General features: G+C 41.7%; 1 protein-coding gene across 3 annotated transcripts in view; it reads right to left on the bottom strand.

The window, feature by feature from the left end:
- Window positions 1–669: 669 nt before the first annotated feature.
- The window catches only part of gtpbp10 (GTP-binding protein 10 (putative)), a 60,081-nt gene continuing 37,857 nt past the window's right edge, over window positions 670–22,893 (bottom strand). For all 3 annotated transcript variants that reach the window (XM_060825555.1, XM_060825553.1, XM_060825554.1), the window contains 6 exons: window positions 18,393–18,466; window positions 15,973–16,025; window positions 8,827–8,934; window positions 6,837–6,914; window positions 5,847–5,970; window positions 670–3,047 (listed from right to left, as the gene is read on the bottom strand). In XM_060825555.1, the coding sequence (XP_060681538.1) occupies window positions 2,836–3,047; window positions 5,847–5,970; window positions 6,837–6,914; window positions 8,827–8,934; window positions 15,973–16,025; window positions 18,393–18,466 (649 nt within the window). In that variant the 3' untranslated portion in view covers window positions 670–2,835. The remainder of the gene's footprint in view (window positions 3,048–5,846; window positions 5,971–6,836; window positions 6,915–8,826; window positions 8,935–15,972; window positions 16,026–18,392; window positions 18,467–22,893) is intronic.

Below are 22,893 nucleotides of genomic sequence, written 5' to 3' on the forward strand. Positions count from 1 at the left end.
AACGAGTATCCTGCTGCCCTTTCTGTGATAGCACTGCTCTCACTGGGAGAAGCACTTCCAAGGAGGCTCCAAAACAACAATTTTTGTTTCTTTGGAAGTTAAACTTTAAAGTGCTAGAAGTGTGTCTGTCAAGACTTTGTATTATGGTTTCTATTTTTTAAAAAAAGTCTGATCGTTTCTTCATCTGCAAAGAGTTTCAGCATTTTCCACCAAGTGTGAGCAATAGGGTTTAAACTAGCTTTAAGAGTTTGAAAAGTAGGCAGGAGCATTCGTTGACCGGCAGTGCAGCTGAGAAATGCCCAGCTTATGCTGACTGTGGGACAGGTCCTATCAGTCATCCATTTGGGATTGGTTTTTAAATAGACTCAACATCAAATTCCAACAGGCAGGGTAATATGGGAACAATTGCAGCATTTGATTTCATTATCTGAGTTCTGGCGCTTTAAACCGACTTGGAGGAGATGAATGCAGTAAAATCATTCCTTGCACTTTCGATATGACTGAACTGTAATCCTTGAATTGCATTGCATCACTATTATCAACATGTGATGTGAATTTCTATATGTAGAAGCAGCTAGCTTTGTAGATATTAAATTATATGTCATTATATAACAAAGTACATTTCTGTGAAACAATTAGAATGGCTAAAAGTTTCCATTTGGTACTTACTTACTATTAGGGGATATTGAAAGTGTATGATAAATTGTCCCTTATATTTTCAGCCACTTTGTCTGTACTGCATACACCAGTGCATACTGAAAAATATTGTTTGATGTTTACCATATATTCTGCATGTCAAAAAGGTAACAATGTCATGTCGTCACTTTATAATTTATGGAATGCCTTTTTTTTTAAAAACCGAGATCAGCTTCAATATTCATCTTTGACTATAGTGATGTAGCTGACATTGTAACAGGCTGGTTATAATGCTAATCATTGAAGCAATGTTGTATTGAGACTGTTGGCATTTTCATTTTTACACTTTTTAATCCATTTTATACTTGCTCCAAACGCTTCAGTAGAATAGCGAAAGAATGTTGCACCAATTACACCACTGTATCTTGCTGATCTAGAAAAAAAGGTCATTTTCTTTGGCTGAGTAGTAAGCTTCTATTGGCCGTGTACATTATCACACATTGTATATAATGCGACACTGATGAATTCTCATGCTTTTCTGAAACAATGCTGTTGTAATATATTATCTTAATAAAAAAAAACCCCAGTTAATCTGGAATTTGATTTTGCCTGTTAATGTCATCCCTGGATTGGAAATTGTTTTTTTTATTTTGCTGTTCAATTAGTTTTAAAAAATCGGGATAGTTTTTAAATTTGCTGCCCAGCCATGAATCTTCTAAGTCAACTGCCCATTATGAAGCTTACTTGATATCCATTTTAGTAAGATGATTTTGATCTTCCAAGGCATTTCTCATAAATAGATTAGTTTCTTACTGCTTATTGCTGTGTTGGTAGCAGGTATTTAAATCTCATTCTTGGAAATGAAACTCAGATTAGGCTGGAACTTTGATATTTATTACTTTCCACTCAAGCCATTTAATATGCACTATTGCAGGATGCCTAATGATTTGGCATCTGGATTTGGCACAAAATTTCAACCATTTACTGTGGTTCCCTTGCAGCCTATTGCTATAAATCACAAAACTTACTGAAGGAAGACAATACACATTCTGATAATTGGAAGATTATTCAGTATACAGGTTCTCTGAGATTATTAGGGAAGCCTGAGGAAAATAAGCCAGCAGCCTGACACCTTCCCTATTGAGAGAAAGTGAGGACTGAAGATGGTGGAGATCAGAGTCGAGTGTGGGGTGCTGTAAAAGCATGGGTCGGGTATATTCCTTTCATGATTCCTGATGTGCTTTTCCAGCACCACACACTCAACCTCCATCCCTGCTGATACAACAGGGAACCACTCAACCTATTGAACAAGAAAGACTAGATAATTTGCTTTTGTATTACTTGATTCTTGAAGCACATTAAAATGTGTATCAAACCATTTCCATGGGGACCCACTTCTGTTGCATTCTCCTTTGTCCATTTGCATCCTAATACATATTTGTGGCTTATATTTTTTTCTCATACCCATGGACAATTGCTATATTCATCATCAAACATCTTTTCCAAGTAGAGAGTGCCAAAGACAGTTCTAGATTCTGGATTAATGGTGCTGGAAAAGCACCACGGATGCTGCCTGAACTGCTGTGCTTTTCCAGCACCACTAATCCAGAATCTGGTTTCCAGCATCTGCAGTCATTGTTTAGAATCGTCTTTGGATAAAAACAATTTCTTGTCTTGCAATGTCACGTTTCTAAACCTTTCAAAAGGTGGAACTATGAAGTCTCGATTTTAATGCTGACAATAGGGATAGATGTGGTTGAATGGTGAAATTCTGAAAATAGCAAGCTTTTATTTCCCCAGTAATATTGATCTGGAATGAATGACCTAAAAAAAATGATGGAAACAGACATAATAACTTTTTAAAATGGAAATAGCTGAATACCTGAAAAGGAAACATTTGCAGGCCTCCAAGTAAGGAGCAGAGTTGTGACACTAATAAATAGCTCTTTAAAAGGCAATAGGTGTGAATAGACAAATGATCCCATTTTGTGCTGCATGAATCTGGGTATTCATAATCAATTGAAGTAAATGCAAATGTAGCAGCATTATTAAGATCAGGCTTCATTGAGCGGACTTGCAACTAGTCCTTCTACTTTTCCTCTGGCAAGCTTCTTGACTCATGTGAAATGAATGATAGCATAAATCTTCCATCTCTCCAGTATGGAAGATTTGTTCCAATAATTGCTGACTTTACTAGTTCTAGGTACATTTGAAAGTACTTGAATGTAAACTCTGTAATTTTTCAAGGCGATACTGTTCATTTTCTAGATCATCTTGATCATCTAATGATTTCCGAATGCAGTTTTTCAATTCTTCAATTCCATATTTAGTTGATGCAGATACTGGGATTATGTGGTGAAACTGGACTGGTCTTAAGGGAGTCATCTCTTCTGTCAATAAATGATAGAAAGCTACAGGGGAAACAAGAAAATAAATCAAGATGGAATTAACAGAATAGTTCATTATTAGTCAACAAATCTAATGACAGAACTTGAATTCAAGAATAGAAATGTACAAGTTACAAAAAATTGTGGAATCTAGAACACTAAAAATGTTTGTTGGATACCTGGCATTAAGTGTTTGTATTTAAATAACATGACTAGGAGCAACATTGCATTATTCAGCCTCTTGAGATTGCTGTGCCATTCAATAAGAGCATAAAATGATTTATTTGTAACCTCAAATCCACATTCCCTCCTATTACTGAAACTTTTCACCTATTCACTTAATAAAAGTCAGTTTATTTATTGAGGATACAGAGGAGATTTCTCAGGATGCTGGTTTAGAGGGTCTGAGATATGAAGAAAGACTGGCTGGGTAGGTGTATTTTTTTGGCATGGCAAAGGTTACAAAAGTGACCAGAAAAAAGTGTATTAGATTACAAGGGACATGTATGGGTGGCCAGGAAGGCACTTTTGCATTAGTAGAGAGGCCAACAGCTGGGCGGGGATGGGGTGGAACAGATTTAAAATGAGAGGTAGAAGGCGAGAGCAAGTTGGGGAAAAACTGTTTTCACCCAGAGGATGGTGGGAGTTTGGAAATGACTGGCTGATTTGATAATCTCCAACTCCTCCTACGTTATCCCCATAACCCTAGATTCCCTTTTGGCTTAAACATCTGTTTACCTCCGCCTGTAATGTACTCAAACACTTAATCTCTGCAGTAAAGAGTTTGACAGATTCACCCTTCAAATGGAAACTCCTCATCTCTGTCTGAAATTGGTCACCCCTTCTCCTGAGATAATACATTCTGGTCCTCGACTCACCCACAAGTCCATATCCAATATGTCCAGTCCCCTAAGAATCTTATGTTTGAATAAGATCTCCTCTCTTTCTGTGAAACTCCCAATGAGTGCAAGGCCAATCTACACAATGTTTTCACATATGAAAATCTCTCCATACCCATAATCGAGTGAGCCTTCTAAGAAATTCCTTCAATTCTGGTATATCTTTCCTTATCTTTCTCCATTTTAATAATATTCAGCTACTCTATTCTTCTGCCAGCCTGCAAAACCTCTCATTCCGCCACAGTTTATTCCATCTGCCAAGTTTTCGTTCATTTACTTAACCTGTTTATATTCCTCTGCAGACTCTGTCTCCTCACCATTTGCCTTCCTGCCCATTTTTGTGTTTTCCTCAAAGTTGGCAATAGTACTTTTACTATCCGCCTCTAAGTAATTTATATATCCCAACTATAAAGTTACTGTGACCCCAGCGCTTATCCCTTTGGCACTCTACTAGTTACAGTTTGCCAGCCTGAAAATTACCCCCTTATCTCTACTTTCTATTAGCCAATCCTCTAACCATGCGAACATATACCCACAACACCATGGGTTCTAATCTTATTAAGTTGCCTAATGTGTGGTACCTTATCAAACACCTTCTGAAAATTCAAATATGTTACATCTGCAAGCTCCCCTTTAATCTTGCTTGCTATTCCTTCAAAGAAATCTAAATAATTTTGTCAGGCATGATTTTCATATCATGAAGCCATGCTGATATTTGATTTTAAATGAAATGCTATTACATTCTTTGCAATATACTCTTAAAGTTTTCCCAGTAAGCAGTATTATCTAACCATCTCTCTTTGAATTTCAATGGCATTACCATTGCTGAAAACACCACTGTTAATACTCTGGCTATTAACATTGACCAGAAACTAAAGTAGTCTAGCCACACAAATACTGTGGTGAGAATAGATTGGCTAGGAATTCTCTAGAAAGGAACATCTCATGTCTCCTCAAAACCTGCCCAACATTCACATGGCACAGGTCAGAAGTACGATGACATACCATCCAATTGACTGGACGGGCACTACTCCAATAACCCTCAAAACCTGGACACCCTGCTCGAATAGCACCCCATCCATAATTTTAACAATCACTCTCTTCAGCATCGATACATAGTAGCAGCAGTGTGTACCATCCATAATATGCACTACAACAACTCAGCATGGCTCCTCTGATAGACATAGTAGGTTTGGAAGGGGCTAACACCAAAAATGACAATGGCTACAGATATATAGAAACAATCACCACCTACAGGTTTTCCTCCAAACCACACACAATCCTAACTCAAAATCATATTGCTGTACTTTTACGGTTGGTGGGTCAAAATCCTGGAATTGCCTTCCAGCCAACTTTGTGGGGATACCTACACCCCAAGACTGCAGCAATTCCAAAAGCAGCTCACCATCACCTCCTTAACAAGGTATGGGCAACAATGCTGGCCTAGCCAGTGATGCCCACAATCTGGAAAATGTGTCCCATGTGTTAACAACCAAAAATTGATATCTCTGCTGAACTCCTGCCATTCCCTACAATCGGAGATGGTGCTGTCTCAGTACACTACTGTTGCAAATTTCCCTGCTGACAGCTAGCTCCAGTCTTCAATCTGACAAACTGAAATGCACATCAAATTGATCTCCCGCAGCTTTCCTGCCAAATGTAATGAACCGAAGCTTCAAAATCCCAGTAACACAGTGCACTTATTCATGTGAATATGAGAATGTACATTGACATGTGGAGGACAATCAGCCAATCTGAAATCAAACCCACTTTGGTTTGTTGGGGTGTGTTGTGATTCGCTAAAGAATTAAAGATTATTTTCTTCAGCATTACATTTTGGTAATTGCAATGAATTCACGTATTGATATGTGAAGGATCTTGGGTCCAATGGGATTTGTGCTGTATAACCTTTGATGCTAATTACCTTCAGGCTTCTGAAGTTGTTGCATCAGCTCTTTAAACTTCTCTTCAGCATTCTCCAAATCCATTTTGTTTACAGCCAAAAGAGCAGGCTTAGATAAAAGCTCTGCTTTATATAACTCCAACTCCTGAACATGAAAGAAGAATGAAATGGTCAGTATAATCAATAGCCTGCTGTGATTTACATATGCTCAGCGATGTGGCATCCCTAGTTTTGGTGAAATACATTACATTGGGTTTCCAGAGTTTTTGTTTTGTACTTTTTGGGGGAAAATTAAAAGGAAATGGTTTCACTTGGGGCCTTGGATAAGGAGGAGAGAGGATGTAAATAGAGAGGTGCTGCATCTTTGACATTTGCTTAGGTAAGAGTAGGGAGCCAGTGTTAGATCGATTGAGCAGTGGACCGGGGTTATGGAAGAAGTGATCCATTTGGAAACCAAAAAAGGAGGGGGGAAAGGTAACTTTAGTGGTGCCCTCTCAACAGTGTCTTTCTTATGCAGTTCTGACAGATTTGAAGCCAGGCTCAGAACTAGGATTCTGTGATTGCTGCAATACTCTCATTTTACCCAATCTTGATTACAGTACTCATTCTCTCCCCCAGTCTTTCATGTTCATTCTCCATGCTAAAATCGGGTAGGAAACTACAAGAGATTGCAAAGCATGGCATTGACACAAGAGTGCAACATTTGGGAGCAGCCATTAGAGACAGAAAGCATGACACCATCCCCCCCCCACTCCCACTTCAGTTGAAGAACAGGTCCAGTCATAAATATGATAACCAAGGAATTAATAACATCTAGCAAGGCATTTTGAAAATGACAGCCATGCAACACAAAAAAAAAATAGACAGATAACATATTGAATGAAATGGTTCCCAAAATATAGAACAAGTAACTCACTTTACAAATACTGGTAATCAATATTACACATACCACTTTCTCTAGTTTCATGTTCTTTCTATATGGAGGTCATCATCATGACAAGACTGGCTTACCTTTGTTAACAGCTGTATAGCTTCAAAAGCTGTTCTAAAAGGGGCTTTGTAAGAAAGCTGAAATCCAGTTACATCTACCTAAATGAATAAGTACGGAAGGGAATTTAATAAGAGTTGTGCACAAGCATTGATTTTGTCACAATATTATCAAATAAAACCAAGATTTGAGAGGGTTCAAGTTAAAAGGAAAAAACTGTGCAGTTCTTGTGGTGCAAGTTTTTTTTTTAAAAAATCTTTCAACCTAAAAAGTCAACTGGTCAAATATACTAAAAGAAATGAATTTTTGTAATATTGTTGATTGACAAATAAGACGCAAAACACGCAATTGCTCAGATATCAAAGTATAAAGCCAAATTTTGACTTTTGGCAGTGTCTCACGGACATTCCATAAATAAGGGGGAAGTTACTTTAGGCTCATTCGGCTACCCATTTACTGTCGACTGGACCCACACTGGCATATCCAACTCAAATGTTGTCATAAGAGGGAACGTATGACTGGTTACCTCATGATAGACAGCCTTCAGGTGGTAAAACAATGTGTCAACATTCATTAGCTAACTTCACACTTGTGGAAGAGGCCTTTGATCCATATACTGGTGATGGCTGTAGCACAGTATCCCACACAAAAAAAAATAACCATTTCCAAACAAGAAAGGGAGAAAGAAGAAGAAAAACATGTACACAAGTCATGTGATTTGAATATTTCTATTACTGTATAAATAGTGGTGTCCTGATGTGACATAATTTCTATCCTGTTTGGAAATAATTACATTTCTTTCACAAGCTGTCATTAAACAATAAGGAAACATCTTCCAAAGCGTGCAGTGGTCTACCATACAACAGTTAATTTTTAATCATAGTGGCTGTTCAGCTTATAACGGAGTACCACAATTGTGTAAAATGCAATTTATGCTGTTTTGAAATAAACATTATCTGCTACTGTATAAGTGATATATTTGCTCTGTTTTCAGTTACAGTGGAGATTTACAAGAAAGGGAGAATTTTAGCTATCAGATTGGATAGGCTGGGGCTGTTTTAAAAAGGAGTTTGCAGGGGTATTTACGTAAGCGTTTTCAAATTTTGTGATGCCTAAGGAAAATGGATTAGGAGGACTTATTTCCCTTAGCAAAACATGGAAACACAGATAACTTAATTAGGGGGAAAATTAGTGTAAAACGGAGGAGGATTTTTCTTACATCCAGGGATTGATGAGATTCTGAACTTGCTACCTCTAAAATGATCAAAACAGACCCCTCACCAGATTAAGGAGAAATTTATAGGTGCATTTGAAATTCTATAATCTAAAAGGTTACCAAAGCTGGCAAGCTGGATTAGTTAATTTTTTGGCAGTCTAAACGGAACAGGCTGATTGGTCTCCTCTAAGCCAAAACTTCCAAATTTATGCTCCAATACAACATTAAATCAGCATATAGGTTAATCAGTGAAGCAAAATGAAAATACTGTACATATTGGAAATCTGAATTAAAAACAGAATGCTGGAAATTTTCAGCAAGTCTTCAAAGTGACATTCAATGCAAAAGGTCAACCCTTTCTTTCTCCACAGATGTCGCCAGATCTGCTGAGGAGATCCAACACTTTCTGGATTTGTCAAAAGTTTTCCAGATTTGATGTGCTATTTGCAGTTTTGAATTCCCCAAAGGAGCACACGGGAAGAACATAGCAATATTGCATCATTAAATAAAGTGGACATGAATTCCATTTTTGGACAATACGAATTTGTTCCATCCTCAAATATTTCCCAATTTAAAAAATGCAAAATGTTAACCGCATGGTTATAATTCTTTCAATAGTGATTTTATTGCAGTAATTTTAGGTATCCAATTTGAAGTTTTTCCATGCAATGCAAATTATGAATATTTTAACATGAACAATATTAAAGATTAAATGGAGCAATGCTGTATTAAACAATGAATTTTGATGTTGAATTAATTAGAAAAAATATTCAAAATAAAAAAAATAATTTTCTTACCACAAAAAGCAGCTGCTTGGTCCTCTCCACATGTTTAAGAAATTTGTGACCCATCCCTTTGTTTAAATGTGCACCTTCAATCAAACCAGGCAAATCAGCCACCGATATCTGTGACAATAAAATATACTATGACTTTCACAGAGTGCATTTGATTGGTATCATGTAACTTCAATAAACTACTCCAGGCAACTTGATGATATGGCTAGTTTGGGAGATTCAGGGCTACTTTAAATACAGTTGAAAGTATATCATCATAGAAATCTGGATAGAAATGTGCATGTAAATAAATATTTTCCAAATAAAACACTTTTCTCTTACTCATTTATTCCTTTTGATCACAATTGTCCTCAACTCCCTAAAGATAGCAGGACAGGTTTATAGGGTAGAGCCATACAGCACGGAAACAGATCCTTTAGTCCAACTCAGTCTACAATGACCAGGTTTCCCAAACTAAGCTTGTCCCATTTGCCTCCAAACCTTTCCTATTCATGTACCCGTCCAAATATCTTTTAAATGTTGTAACTGTACCTGCATCTACCACTTCCCCTGGCTGTTCCTTCCATATACAAACCACCCTGTGTGAAAAAGTCCCCCCTCAGGTCCCTTTTAAATCTTCTCACTTTCACCTGAATCCGGTGTCTTCTAGGTTAAACTTCCCAACCCCAGGGAAGAGACCTTTGCTATTCACGTTATTTATGCCTTCCTGGTTTTATAAACCTCTAGAAGGTCATCCCTCAATCTCCTACGTTCCAGGGGAAAAATGTTGCAGCCTATCCAGCCTCTTCTTATCTCAAATCCTCCAGCACAGGTATCAGTGTAAATCTTTTCTGTACCATTTCCAATTTAATAATTTCCTTTCTATAACAGATCAATCAGAACTGCATGCAGTACTCTAATAGTGGCTTCACCAATATCCTGTACAATTATATGACATCCCTACTCTTATATTCAAATGTTCTGACCAATGAAGACATGCATGCCTAAGTTAAGGTGGCATATGGAAAACTTATAATCTATACCTTGACTGATGAAATTAAAAGCTGGGAACTGTATAGGACTTTGGTTAGGTCAAAGTTGCAACACTATATGTAGTTCTTGTCTCTGCAGTATACGAAGGATTGCACTTGACAGGGTGCAAAGGAGATTGACCAGGATATCGAGTGGGATGCAGCTCTTTAGCCATGAAGACAGGTTGGATAAGTTCAGGTTGGTTTCTTTGGTTCAGAGAAGGTTGATGGAAAACCAGATCGAGATAAATAAGATAATGAGAGGCATGGACAGAATGAATAGAAAGCAACTGCTCACCTTAGTCAAAGGGTTCATAAACAAGGGAGCATAATTTTAAAAGTGAAAGGCAGAAGATTTAGAGGGATTTGAGGAATTTTTTTTAAACCAGGGTGTGGTGCAGGTCTGGGGTGCACTTCATGGGAGTATGGTCGAGGGGGTTAACCTCAACCTTGAAAAGGTTGGATGAGGATTTAAAACATCATAACATTCAAGGCTATGGGCTTAGTGTTGGAATTTAGAATAGTCTAGCTTTTGCAGCACAGATGCAATGGATCGAAGGGCCTCTTCAACACTAAGACTATTATTTCATGGCAATCAAATAAAATCAGGCCCTCCCACTAGCACTCAAGGCACAAAATAAATTTAAATAAAACTATGTTCTTTTTATGCAGTTAACCTAGTATGGTCACATTTATTACTCATTAATAATGACTATGAAAATTGGCTTTCTTCCTGAAGAAGGGCTCATGCCCGAAACGCCGACTCTCCTACTCCTTGGATGCTGTCTGACCTGCTGCGCTTTTCCAGCAACACAGTTTCAGCAGCTTTCTTCTTGAGCCACACCAATCTTGTTCTGAGTGTTGTTAGGTGGAAGATGAAATGATTCTCAGTGAGGAAGAAAAAACATTTGTATAATGTCAGCCTTATGCATGATTCAAGAGGACTTCAAAGAACAGTACAGCACAGGAACAAGCCCTTCAGCCCATTAACCTGCACCGACACGTGATCCCTTTCTAAACTAAAATCCTTTTGCCTCTAGGTAGTCCCTGTCAATTTAGGTGTCTCTCTTAAATGCTGCCATTGTATCCATCTCCACTACCTCCTCTGGCAGTACATGCTGGGCACCTACCAAACTCTTTAAAAGAAATCACCTGTAAACTCAACACCTTTTACCATAAACTTAAGTCCCCAAGTAATTGATATTTCTACCCTGGGAAAAAGACTCTGACTATTCATTCATTCTCTCATAATTTTATAAATTCTAACAGGTCACCCCCTCATTCTTTGACATTTAACTAAAAACAAAGCAAATTTGTCCAGTCTCTCCTCATTGCTCATACCCTCCAAATTAAGCAAGCTCTTGGTAAACCAATTCTGTACCCTCTCCCAGCCTCCACATCCTTCTGGTAGTGTGGCAAAGAACTGTACAAAATATTCCAAATGTGGCCCTAACTAAACTTTAGCTACAACATGATTGGCAATTTTTATACTCTGTGCCCCAATCAATGAAGATAAGCATGTCATAGGCCTTCTTGACTACATCATTCACTTGCGTTACCACTTTCAGGGAAGTGTGGATTTGTGTGCCCACTTTTCTATATGTTTATGCTACTAGGGGTTCTGCCTTCATGCATTAGAATATCCAAAATGTATCATCTCACATTTTTCTGGAAATGAACTCCATCTATCAGCCTATATTTTTAAAAATTCATTTGTGGGACTTAGGTGCCGCTGGCTGGCCAGCCAGCATTGACAGCCCAACCCTATTTGCCCTTGAGAAGATGGTGGTGAGCTGCCTTCTTGAATCACTGCAGTTGACTTGCTGTGGATTGACCCACAATGCCAGTAGGGATGGAATTCCAGGATTTTGACCAGCGACTGTGATGATACAGCAAGTCAGGGTGCTGAGTGGCTTGGAGGGGAACTTGCCGGTGGTGGTGTTCCCAAGTACCTGCTGCCCTTGTCCTTCCAGATAGAAATGGTCGTGGGTTTGAAAGATGCTGTCTAAGGTTCTTTGGTGAATTTCTGCAGTGCATCATGTAGATAGTATACACTGCTGTTACTGAGCACTGGTGGTGGACGAATTGAATGTTTGTAGATGTGGTGCCAATCAAGCGGGTTGCTTTTTCCTGGATGCTGTCAAGCTTCTTGAGTGTGGTTGGAGCTGCACCCATCCAGGCAATTGGACAGTATTCCATCACACTCCTGACTTGGACTTTGTAGATGGTGGACTGACTTTGGCATGTCAAGAGGTGAGTTACTCGGTGCAGTATCCGGAGTCTCTGACCTGCTCCTGTAGCCACTGTGTGTATGTGGTGAGTCCAGTGAGTTTCTGGTCCGTGGTAACCCCAAGGATGTTGACACTGGGGGATTCAGTGATGGTAATACCATGGAATGTAATGGGGCAGTAGTTAGAGAGTCTCTTGTTAATGATCATCATTGTCTAGCATTTGTGTGGCGTAAATGTTACTTGCCACTTGTCAGCCCAAGACTGGATATTGTCCAGATCTTGTTGCATTTGAGCATGGACTGCTTCAGTATCTGGGGAGTCACTATGCAATTATCAGTGACCATCCCCACTTCTGACCTTATGACAGAGGGAAGGTCATTGATGAAGCAGCTGAAAATTGTTGGGCCTAGGACACTAGCCTGAGGGACTCCTGCAGAGATGTCCTGGAGCTGAGATGACTGACCCTCCACAACCACAACCCATCTTCCTTTGTGCCAGGTATGACTCTAATCAATGGAAGGTTTTCCCCCATTACTCACTGATTCCAGTTTTGCCAGGACTCTTTGATGCCATACTCGGTCAAATGTGGCCTTGAAGTCAAGGGCTGTCACTCTCATCTCACCTGCAGAATTCAACTCTTTTGCCCATGTTTGAAGCTAGGCTGTAATGAGATCAGGAGCTGAGTGATCCTGGCGAAACCCAAACTGGGCGTCACTGAGCAGGTTGTGGATGAGCAGATGCTGCTCAACAGCACTGTTGATTGCCCCTTCCATCACTTTACTGATGACTGAGAGTAGACTGTTTGGGTGGTAATTGGTCGGGTTGGATGTGTCCTGCTTTTTTGTGCACAGGATAATTTTCCACATCGTTGGGTAGATACCGGTGTTGTAACTTAACTGGAAGAGCTTGGCTAGAGGAGCAGCAAGTTCTGGAGCACACATCTTTATTACTATTGCTGGAATGGTGTTAGGGCCCATGGTCTTTGCAGTATCCAGTGCCTCTAGCCATTTCATAATATCACATGGAGTGAATCGAATTGACTGGAGACTGGTATCCATGACGCTGGTACCACTCAAGGTGTCAGAGATGTATCATCCACTCGGCACTTCTGACTTAGATTGTAGCAAATGCATCAGCCTTATCATTTGCACTAATGTACTGGGCCTTCCATTATTGAGGAGAGAGAGAGAGAGAGAGAGGTGAGAGGGTGAGAGAGAGAGAGAGAGAGGTGAGAGGGTGAGAGAGAGAGAGAGAGAGGTGAGAGGGTGAGAGAGAGAGAGGAAGGTGAGAGGGTGAGAGAGAGAGAGAGAGAGGTGAGAGGGTGAGAGAGAGAGAGGAAGGTGAGAGGGTGAGAGAGAGAGAGGAAGGTGAGAGGGTGAGAGAGAGAGAGAGAGAGGTGAGAGGGTGAGAGAGAGAGAGGAAGGTGAGAGGGTGAGAGAGAGAGAGGGAGGTGAGGGGGCGGGGGGGGAAGTTGGGGCGGGGGGGAAGTTGGGGCGGGGGGGGAAGTTGGGGCGGGGGGGGAAGTTGGGGCGGGGGGGGGAAGTTGGGGCGGGGGGGAAGTTGGGGCGGGGGGGGAAGTTGGGGCGGGGGGGGAAGTTGGGGCGGGGGGGGGAAGTTGGGGCGGGGGGGGAAGTTGGGGCGGGGGGGAAAGGGGGGCAAGGGAGGGCGGGGGGAAAGGGAGAGTGGGGAAGGGGGAAGGGGAAGGGGGAAAGGGGGGCGGGGGAAAGGGGGGCGGGGGAAAGGGGGGCGGGGGAAAGGGGGGCGGGGGAAAGGGGGGCGGGGGAAAGGGGGGCGGGGAAAGGGGGGCGGGGGAAAGGGGGGCGGGGGAAAGGGGGGCGGGGGAAAGGGGGGCGGGGGAAAGGGGGGGCAGGAGAGAGAGAGGGAGAGGTGACTACAGCTTTGACAAAGAGTCAGTTAGACTCGAAACGTCAGCTCTTTTCTCTCCTTACAGATGCTGTCAGACCTGCTGAGATTTTCCAGCATTTCCTTTTTTGGTGCTGGAATACAGTTCTGCTGCTATTGATGGCTCACAGTGCCTCATGAATATCCAGTCTTGAGTTGCTAGATTGGTTTGAAATTTGTCCTGTTTAGCACGGTGAAAATGCCACACAACACAATGGAGGCTATTCTCAATGTGAAGGCAAGACTTTGTCTCCACAAGGATAGTGCGATTGTCACTTTTACCTATACTGTCGGCAGATTATAAGGATGAGGTCAAAGATGCTTTCTCCGATTGTAGTTCCTTCACCACCTGCCACAGACCCAGTCCAGCAATTATATCCTTTAGGACCTGATCAGCTTGATTTGTAATGCTGCTGCTGAGCCAATCTTGGTGATCAGCATTGAAATCCCCCACCCAGAATACATTTTGCGTCCTTGCCAACCTCAGTGCTTCCTCAGAGTGCTGTTCAACATGGAGGAGTACTGATTCATCAGCCGATGGAGGACAGTACGTGATAACCAGTACAAGGTTTCCTTGCCCATGTTCAACCTGAAGCCATGAGACTTCGACTTCAGACCCCATGATGTCCAGGATTCCCAGGTCAACTCTCTCCTGACTTTATACCACTGTCTGCCATGCTTGATGGGTCTGTCCTGCCGATGGGACAGGACATATCCAGGGATGGTAATGGTGCTGTCCGGAGTTGTTATCTCTAAGGTACGATTCCGTAAGATTGACTATGCCAGGGTCTTGCTTGACTATTCTGTGAGACAGCTTTCCCAATTTCAGCACGAGCCCCCAGATGTTGTAAGGAAGTCTTTGCATGGTCGACAGGGCTGTTGTGTTTTTGCCGTTGTTTTTTCTGGTTGCAAGGTCAATATCAGGTGGTCTGGCCGGTTTCATTTCTTTGTTGTGACTTTCTAGCAATTGATACAATTGAGTGGCTTGCTAGGCCACTTCAGAGGGCAGTTGAGAGTCAACCACATTGCTATGGCTCTGGAGTCACATGTAGATCAGACCAGGTAAGAATGGCAAATTTCCTTCCCTAAAGGACACTGGTGAACCAGATTGGTTTTTCCAACAATTGACAACAGTTTCATGGTTATCAGGTGACTCTTAATTACAGATTTTTTAAAAATTGAATTCAAATTCCACTATCTGCAGAGGCTGGACTTGAACCCAGGTCCCAGAACATTATTCTGGGTTTCTAGATTAATAGACGAGCGATAATGCCACTAGACCACCGCCTCCCCTTCTATATATATTCTGCTGTATCCTCTGGCAATCTTTTTCATAATCCACAGCTCCCCAATTTTTGTGCCATCCACAGGCTTACTAATCAGGCCACCTCCATTCTCCTCCAAATCATTTATATATTATAATCAAGAAGTGAAGGTGCTCTCCTCCATTTTGGTAGGATAGTGGACTGTGAAGACTTATAAGACTAAGATACAGGCATTCGGTCAAACTAAGTTGAGAGCTAACTACAGCCCTTTACAGAGGAAAAACTAGAATTCAGTGATGGTGGCACCGATCAAGTGAATCTCTCCATCTTTATCGATGCTAATCATCAAGTGTTATTGTGACAGCCATATCAAGACAAGTACTGCATTTTCCTTCGTAGCCCTGACTTAATCCTTGTGGACAGGAGAGGGGAGATCATTGAACTAAGCCACTCATTGCAGGACACCCGATTGGTCTGAAAATTGCAGTGATGAAATTACATATTCTTTTGATCAACAGTGGTATCCTCTGTGCCTAGCTACAGGGATTTCAAACCTCAACATGAAGCTTTAGAATCTTTAGTACGGCCTAAAATACTGATACTCCCCTTCCATGAGAGACTTCATTAAATCTAGTAGTGCCTTACCATTATTTGCCTTAAAACTAACAATTTCATTGTGGCATTTTCTAATACATCAAAACAAATTAATCAAGCATGAAATGCCATACTGGCAATACTTACCTGTTTGTAATCACTGTACATTAACTTGCCAATTTCTGGTCTCATGGTAGTGACTGAAAAATAAAAATAAAATTAACATAAATAAGGCTGAACAACATATGGGACTGAGACAGAGAATGGGGCAAGATGAACTGCTCATTTGGAAAGCCTGCGCTAGTGAAATAAGTCAAATAACCTCCTTTCGTTCTCCTATTGCAATGGACTGAGTCTTCCACTATCCAAAGTCGTGACATACAGCTTAGTTTGCTGGAGAACTGGAGGAGCCATACCCCTGACATTCATACAGGCACTGCAATTGTCTGGGAAGTTTAAATTTCTGACAGGTTGATTTGCTTCGAACGGGAAATTATACAAATGTCTTTCACACTGATTTTGGAGTTAATTTAAACAGATTCGTACCCTAGAGGTGCTACAAGGTTTAATCTCTGGTGTAAATCAGTAATTAACAGCACAATCCTAAATCACCACCCTTACATAACCCCCACATGCCCAACCTTGTGCAACTACCCATCTTCTGACCCATCCAACCACCCAATCTGCACCCAACCACTAAATCCACCCACCTCATCTCATCCACCATCTTACTCACTCACCCAAACAAACCTTGATCCCACACCAAACCACTGTCTAATTTGTACTGAATATATAGCCCAGAATTCCCTCCATCCACATCATAATTAAAAGCTATTGTGTACCTGGACAAGCACTGTCAATTTAAAGCTGTCCTGCAAAGGTTGTTGTACTCTAGACATCCCAGACAGGGGAAAATTGGGGTCCCACTGTGCAGCTAAGATTCTGGAGGTCCAGATGGATAGGGTGGTGCCGATGTAGAATTCCATCTTTCGAAGCCAGCAGTGGAGGGCACAACACCAGACTATGCCAGCCTGGTCCAAGGTTGCTACCATGGCTAACTCATTCTCAGCTGTTTGGAGTAATGCATAGTAGCATAGGAACAAGATTGATGCCCTTTGTCAGGGTACGTACTACCATCCTCTCTCTGATACCTCATAATCGCACTCTCTCTACCTCTATCACCACTCACAAGGCTCATGATCTACCACTCTCTCTCACTCCCACTTACCATAACATTAGTAACGCTGCCCACTCACCCATTCAGGTCACCTCCCCACATGCACCAAAAAGAATAACTGCGCCACCCACTTTCATCTCCCTTAATACCTGACTCACTCACACTCAAGGGGAAAACAATCCACAATAGCGCAGAAAGAGTCAAGACGGACGCTTTGCTGCCCAACCTCTGGCTTCTCTCTCCTTATGTGGAGAGCATCGTGACTTTGAACACAGCCTGGCTAGTATCGGAGGCTGCCCTTGACTCACTCAGCTGGTACCATCTGAGCACCCAGGACTTGACGGAGGCCTGCTGATAACTGCGAAAAGCTTCATAGCTTTATGTCTGCATTAAATGGCAAGGCAAGGCAAGATAGCAGTATATGACTCTGGTATCTCTGGCTGAGGGGACACAGCACAAAAAAGGAAATGCAAGAGAGATGCTGCGAGCATCCGGATAGGATTGAAGTAAGTGAACGTTATGGCAGCAAGTGAAGAGCCCAAAGGTGCAGCCTGGTCCTTTCCATGAACTAGGTCAGTGTCTGAGTGTTCAGTGTCGTTGCAGCAGCATTACAATAATAGTTACCCATGCTAACAGTGATACAGAATTGAAGAGCAGAAGTGCTTGTAAGTGAATCAGAGCTGTGGAATGAGGTTGTTAGAGGCTGGTTCATGTTGGCTGCCAATGCTCTTGAGCATGGGGAGCATGTGGTCGATGCTCTGAGATGTTAGTGCTGAGTTTCCAACATGAAGATTATTCAGAACAAGTGGCATGCTGAATCCATCAGGTGCTTGTTCTGGTTTTCTTGTTCCGTTTTCCCAATATCTAGCATGTTTGGCAAGCTGGAGGGGAGGGCAGTCTGAATATTAAGTTCTGAAGAAGAGTCACACCAGACTCGAAACGTTACTAGTTCTCTCTCCACAGATGCAGCCAGACCCTAATGGGTTTCTCCAGTGTTGTGTGTATATTTAAAAATTAATGATGATCCTCAATTGGTATCTTACAGCTGCCTAGCAAGAACCATGCCACTTGTGAAAAACATACAAGACAGAGAGGATCTCAATGTTGAGATGGGCTTTGCCACATTTGTTGCCCGATTCTGCCACACATCTTGTTATAAGCCACATTGCTCAGAACCTTATGTGATTCAGTCTAAGGTTTAGTTTTGGGATGAAGAGATTTAATATGGCACCTGGAACACAATAAAAGCGATGACACTGAGCACAGTACTTTTCATCAGAAACTGTTCATGTTCGAGGAGGCAACATGATAAGTTTGAAAGGAGGGGAATGGCAGATATTAGATGGGAAATAAATCTTTAAAAGAACAGTTCTTCTATTGTTACACTTACATGGATAATCTGCAATCTTAGGTTTGGCATGAGACAGCTGACTCAATAATGAAGATTTCCCTGCATTTGGAAACCTACAATTAATAGGAAAATCTGTTAGCTGAAGATAGCAACTTAAAAAGAATAAACTTTAAATAATTTGCTTAAGTTAATACTGCACTAAATGGCACAACACAAAAATCAGCAGGCAATTTAAGTTGTGGACCCAAATTCAATGACACACAAAATGTATCCAACTTTCATTCAACATAGTTCTACAAAGTTAATCAAGCAGAACAATTTGAAAGTCTAGTAATTGTTATTACATTAGCCCCAGGGCTGCACATTTTATATTCTTTGTCTAATCCATACTCTGTTTATGCTGTTAATACAGATTCAATCTGCATGACATTTATGCAAAATGAATCCCCTCCATCCGGTATATTATTCAAATGTCCAGCAGATGCAAACAGAATAGAGCAGTCTCATTAAGCCATACAGTCACAGACGTACAGCATGGAATCAGACCCGTCCGTGCCGACCAGATATCCCAACCCAATCTAGTCCCACCTGCCAGCACCCGGTCTATATACCTCTTAACCCTTCCTGTTCATATACCCATCCAAATGCCTCTTAAATGTTGCAATTCTACCAGCCTCCATCACATCCTCTGGCAGCTCATTCCATATACGTACCACCCTCTGTGTGAAATAGTTGCCCCTAGGACTGTTTTATATCTTTCCCCTCTCACCCTAAACCTATGCCCTCTAGTTCTGGACTCCCCCACCCCAGGAAAAAGACTTTGTTTATTTACCCTATCCATGCCCCTCATAATTTTGTAAACCTCTATAAGGTCACTCCTCAGCCTCCGACACTCCAGGGAAAACAGCCTCTCTCTGCAGCTCAGATCCTCCAACCGTGGCAACATCCTTGTAAATCTTTTCTGAACCCTTTCAAGTTTCACAACATCTTTCCAATAGGAAAGAGACCAGAATTGTATGCAATATTCCAACAGTGGCCTAACCAATGTACTGTGCAGTTGCAACATGACCTCCCAACTCCTGTACTCAATAGTCTGACCAATAAAAGAAAGCATACCAAACACCTTCCTCACTATCCTATCTAGCTGCGACTCCACTTTCAAGGAGCTATGAACTTGCACTCCAAGGTCTCTTTGTTCAGCAACACTCCCTAGGACCTTACCATTAAGTGTAGAAGTCCTGCTAAGATTTGCTTTCCCAAAATGTAGCACCTCACATTTATCCGAAATAAATTCCATCTGCCACTTCTCAGCCCATTGGCCCATCTGGTCCAGATCCTGTTGTCGTATGAGTTAACCCTCTTCGCTGTCCACTACACCTCCAATTTTGGTGTCATCTGCAAACTTACTAACTGTACCTCTTATGCTCGCATCCAAATCATTTATGTAAATGACAAAAAGTAGAGGGCCCAGCACTCCACTGATCACAGGCCTCACAGTCTGAAAAACAACCCTCCACCACCACCCTTTGTCTTCTACCTTTGAATCAGTTCTGTATCCAAATGGCTAGTTCTCCCTGTATTCCATGAGATCTAACCTTGCTAATCAGTCTCCCACGGGGAACCTTGTCGAACGCCTTACTGAAGTCCATATAGATCACATCTACTGCTCTGCCCTCAGCAATCCTCTTTGTTACTTCTTCAAAAAACTCGATTGAGTTTGTGAGACATGATTTCCCACACACAAAGCCAAGTTGCCTATACCTAATCAGTCCTTGCTTTTCCAAATACATGTACATCCTGTCCTTCAGGATTCCCTCCAACTTGCCCACCACCGAGGTCAGGCTCACCGGTCTACAGTTCCCTGGCTTGTCTTTACCACCCTTCTTAAACAGTGGCACTACGTTTGCCAACCTCCAGTCTTCCGACACCTCACCTGTGACTATCGATGATACAAATATCTCAGCAAGAGGCCCAGCAATCACTTCTCTAGCTTCCTCCTCTGCAATCTGGACATTTTGCAAGATGTCACCATCTATTTCCCTACAATCTATATCTTCCATATTCATTTCCACAGTAAATACTGATGCAAAATATTCATTTAGTATCGCTCCCATTTTCTGTGGCTCCACACAAAGGCTGCCTTGCGGATCTTGGAGGGGCCCTATTCTCTCCCTAGTTACCCTTTTGTCCTTAATATATTTGTAAAAACCCTTTGGATTCTCCTTAATTCTATTTGTCGAAGCTATCTCATATCCCCGTTTTGCCCTCCTGATTTCCCTCTTAAGTATGCTCCTACTTCCTTTATACTCTAAGGGTTCACTCGATCTATCCGGTCTATACCTGACATATGTTTCCTTCTTTTTCTTAACCAAATCCTCAATTTCTTTAGTAATCCAGCATTCCCTATACCTACCAGCCTTCCCTTTCACCCTGACAGGAATATACTTTCTCTGGTTTCTCGTTATCTCATTTCTGAAGGCTTCCCATTTTCCAGCTGTCCCTTTACCTGCGAACATCTGCCTCCAATCAGCTTTCGAAAGTTCTTGCCTTATACCGTCAAAATTGGCCTTTCTCCAATTTAGAACTTCAACTTTTAGATCTGGTCTATCCTTTTCCATCACTATTTTAAAACAAATAGAATTATGGTCAGTGGCCCCAAAGTACTCCCCCACTGACACCTCAGTCACCTGCCCTGCCTTATTTCCCAAGAGTAGGTCAAGTTTTGCGTTTCTCTAGTAGGTAAATCCACTACTGAATCAGAAAATTGTCTTCTACACACTTAAGAAATTCTCCTCCATCTAAACCTTTAACACTATGGCAGTCCCAGTCAATGTTTGGAAAGTTAAAACCCCCTACCATAACTACCCTGTTATTCTTACAGATAGCTGAGGTCTCCTTACAAGTTTGTTTCTCAATTTCCCTCTGACTATTGAGGGGCCTATAATACAATCCCAATAAGGTGATCATCCCTTTCTTATTTCTCAGTTCCACCCAAATAACTTAGCTGGATGTACTTCTGGGAATATCCTCTCAGCACAGCTGTAATGCTATCCCTTATCAAAAATGCCACTCCCCCTCCTCTCTTGCCCCTCTTTCTATCCTTCCTGTAGCATGTGTATCCTGGAACATTAAGCTGCCAGTCCTGCCCATCCCTGAGCCATGTTTCTGTCATTGCTACAATATTCCAGTCCCATGTTCCTAACCATGCCCTGAGTTCATCTGCTTTCCCTGTTAGGCCCCTTGCATTGAAATAAATGCAGTTTAATTTATTAGTCCTACCTTGTCCCTGCCTGCCCTGACTGTTTGACTCATTTCTGTTCTCAGCTGTACCCATCTCAGATCGATCTCTTTCCTCACTATTTCCCTGGGTCCCACCCTCCCCACCTTAGTTTAAATCCTCCCAAACAGTTCTAGCAAATTTCCCTGCCAGTATATTAGTCCCCTTCCAATTTAGCTGCAATCCGTCCTTCTTGTTCAGCTCACTTCTACCCCAAAAGAGATACCAATGATCCAAAAATGTGAATCCTTCTCCCATACACCAGCTCCTCAGCCGTGCATCATCTGCTCTATCTTCCTATTCCTGCCCTCACTAGCTCATAGCACTGGGAGTAATCCAAATATTACTACCCTTGAGGACCTCCTTTTTAAATTTCTGCCTAACTCTCTGTAATCTCCCTTCAGAGTCTCAACCTTTTCCCTTCCAATGTCGTTGGTTCCAATGTGGACAATGACCTCATGCTGGCCCCTCTCCCCGTGAGAACATTCTGCACCCTCTCTGAGACATCCTTGACCTTGGCACCAGGGAAACAACACATCATTCTGCTTTTTCTCTGCTGGCCACAGAAACGTCTGTCTGTACCTTGGACATAATTGAATCCCCTAACACAATTGATCTCTTGAAAGCCGACGTACCCCTCTTTGCATTAGAGCCAGTCTCAATACCAGAAACTTGGCTGTTCAGGCTACATTCTCCTCAGAATCCATCACCCTCTACATTTTCCAAAACAGCATACCTGTTTGAAATGGGTATATCCACAAAAGACTCCTGCCCAAGGTGCCGACCTCTCTCACCCTTCCTGGAGTTAACCCATCTATGTGACTGTATCTGAGACTTTCCCCTCTTCCTATAACTGCCATCCATCACATACCATTGCTGTTGCAAATTCCTCATCGCTTCTATCTGTCTCTCCAACCGATCCACTCGATCTGATAAGATTCGCATCCAACAGCATTCATGGCAGATATAATCCGCAGTAACCTTTAAACTCCCACATCTGACAAGAAGTACATTTCACTTCAAAGGCCATTTTTGTTCCTTCACAATCTACAGACCCAGAAAATAACACCATCTTATTCCTCTACAAACACTGCCCCAGGTTAAATTAATAGCTATGGCTTATATTTTAAGTTTAATTAAGAGACTTATCTCCAAAAACATATAATCAAGACAGAATCCACTGTACCCACTACTGCAGCCTTTCTATTGGACAGACTTAAATCAACAATTAACTTATCTGATTCTGTGCTGTGAACTTCACCC

This window comes from Hemiscyllium ocellatum, chromosome 5 (genome assembly GCF_020745735.1).
Source record: "Hemiscyllium ocellatum isolate sHemOce1 chromosome 5, sHemOce1.pat.X.cur, whole genome shotgun sequence".
Lineage (NCBI taxonomy): Eukaryota > Metazoa > Chordata > Chondrichthyes > Orectolobiformes > Hemiscylliidae > Hemiscyllium > Hemiscyllium ocellatum.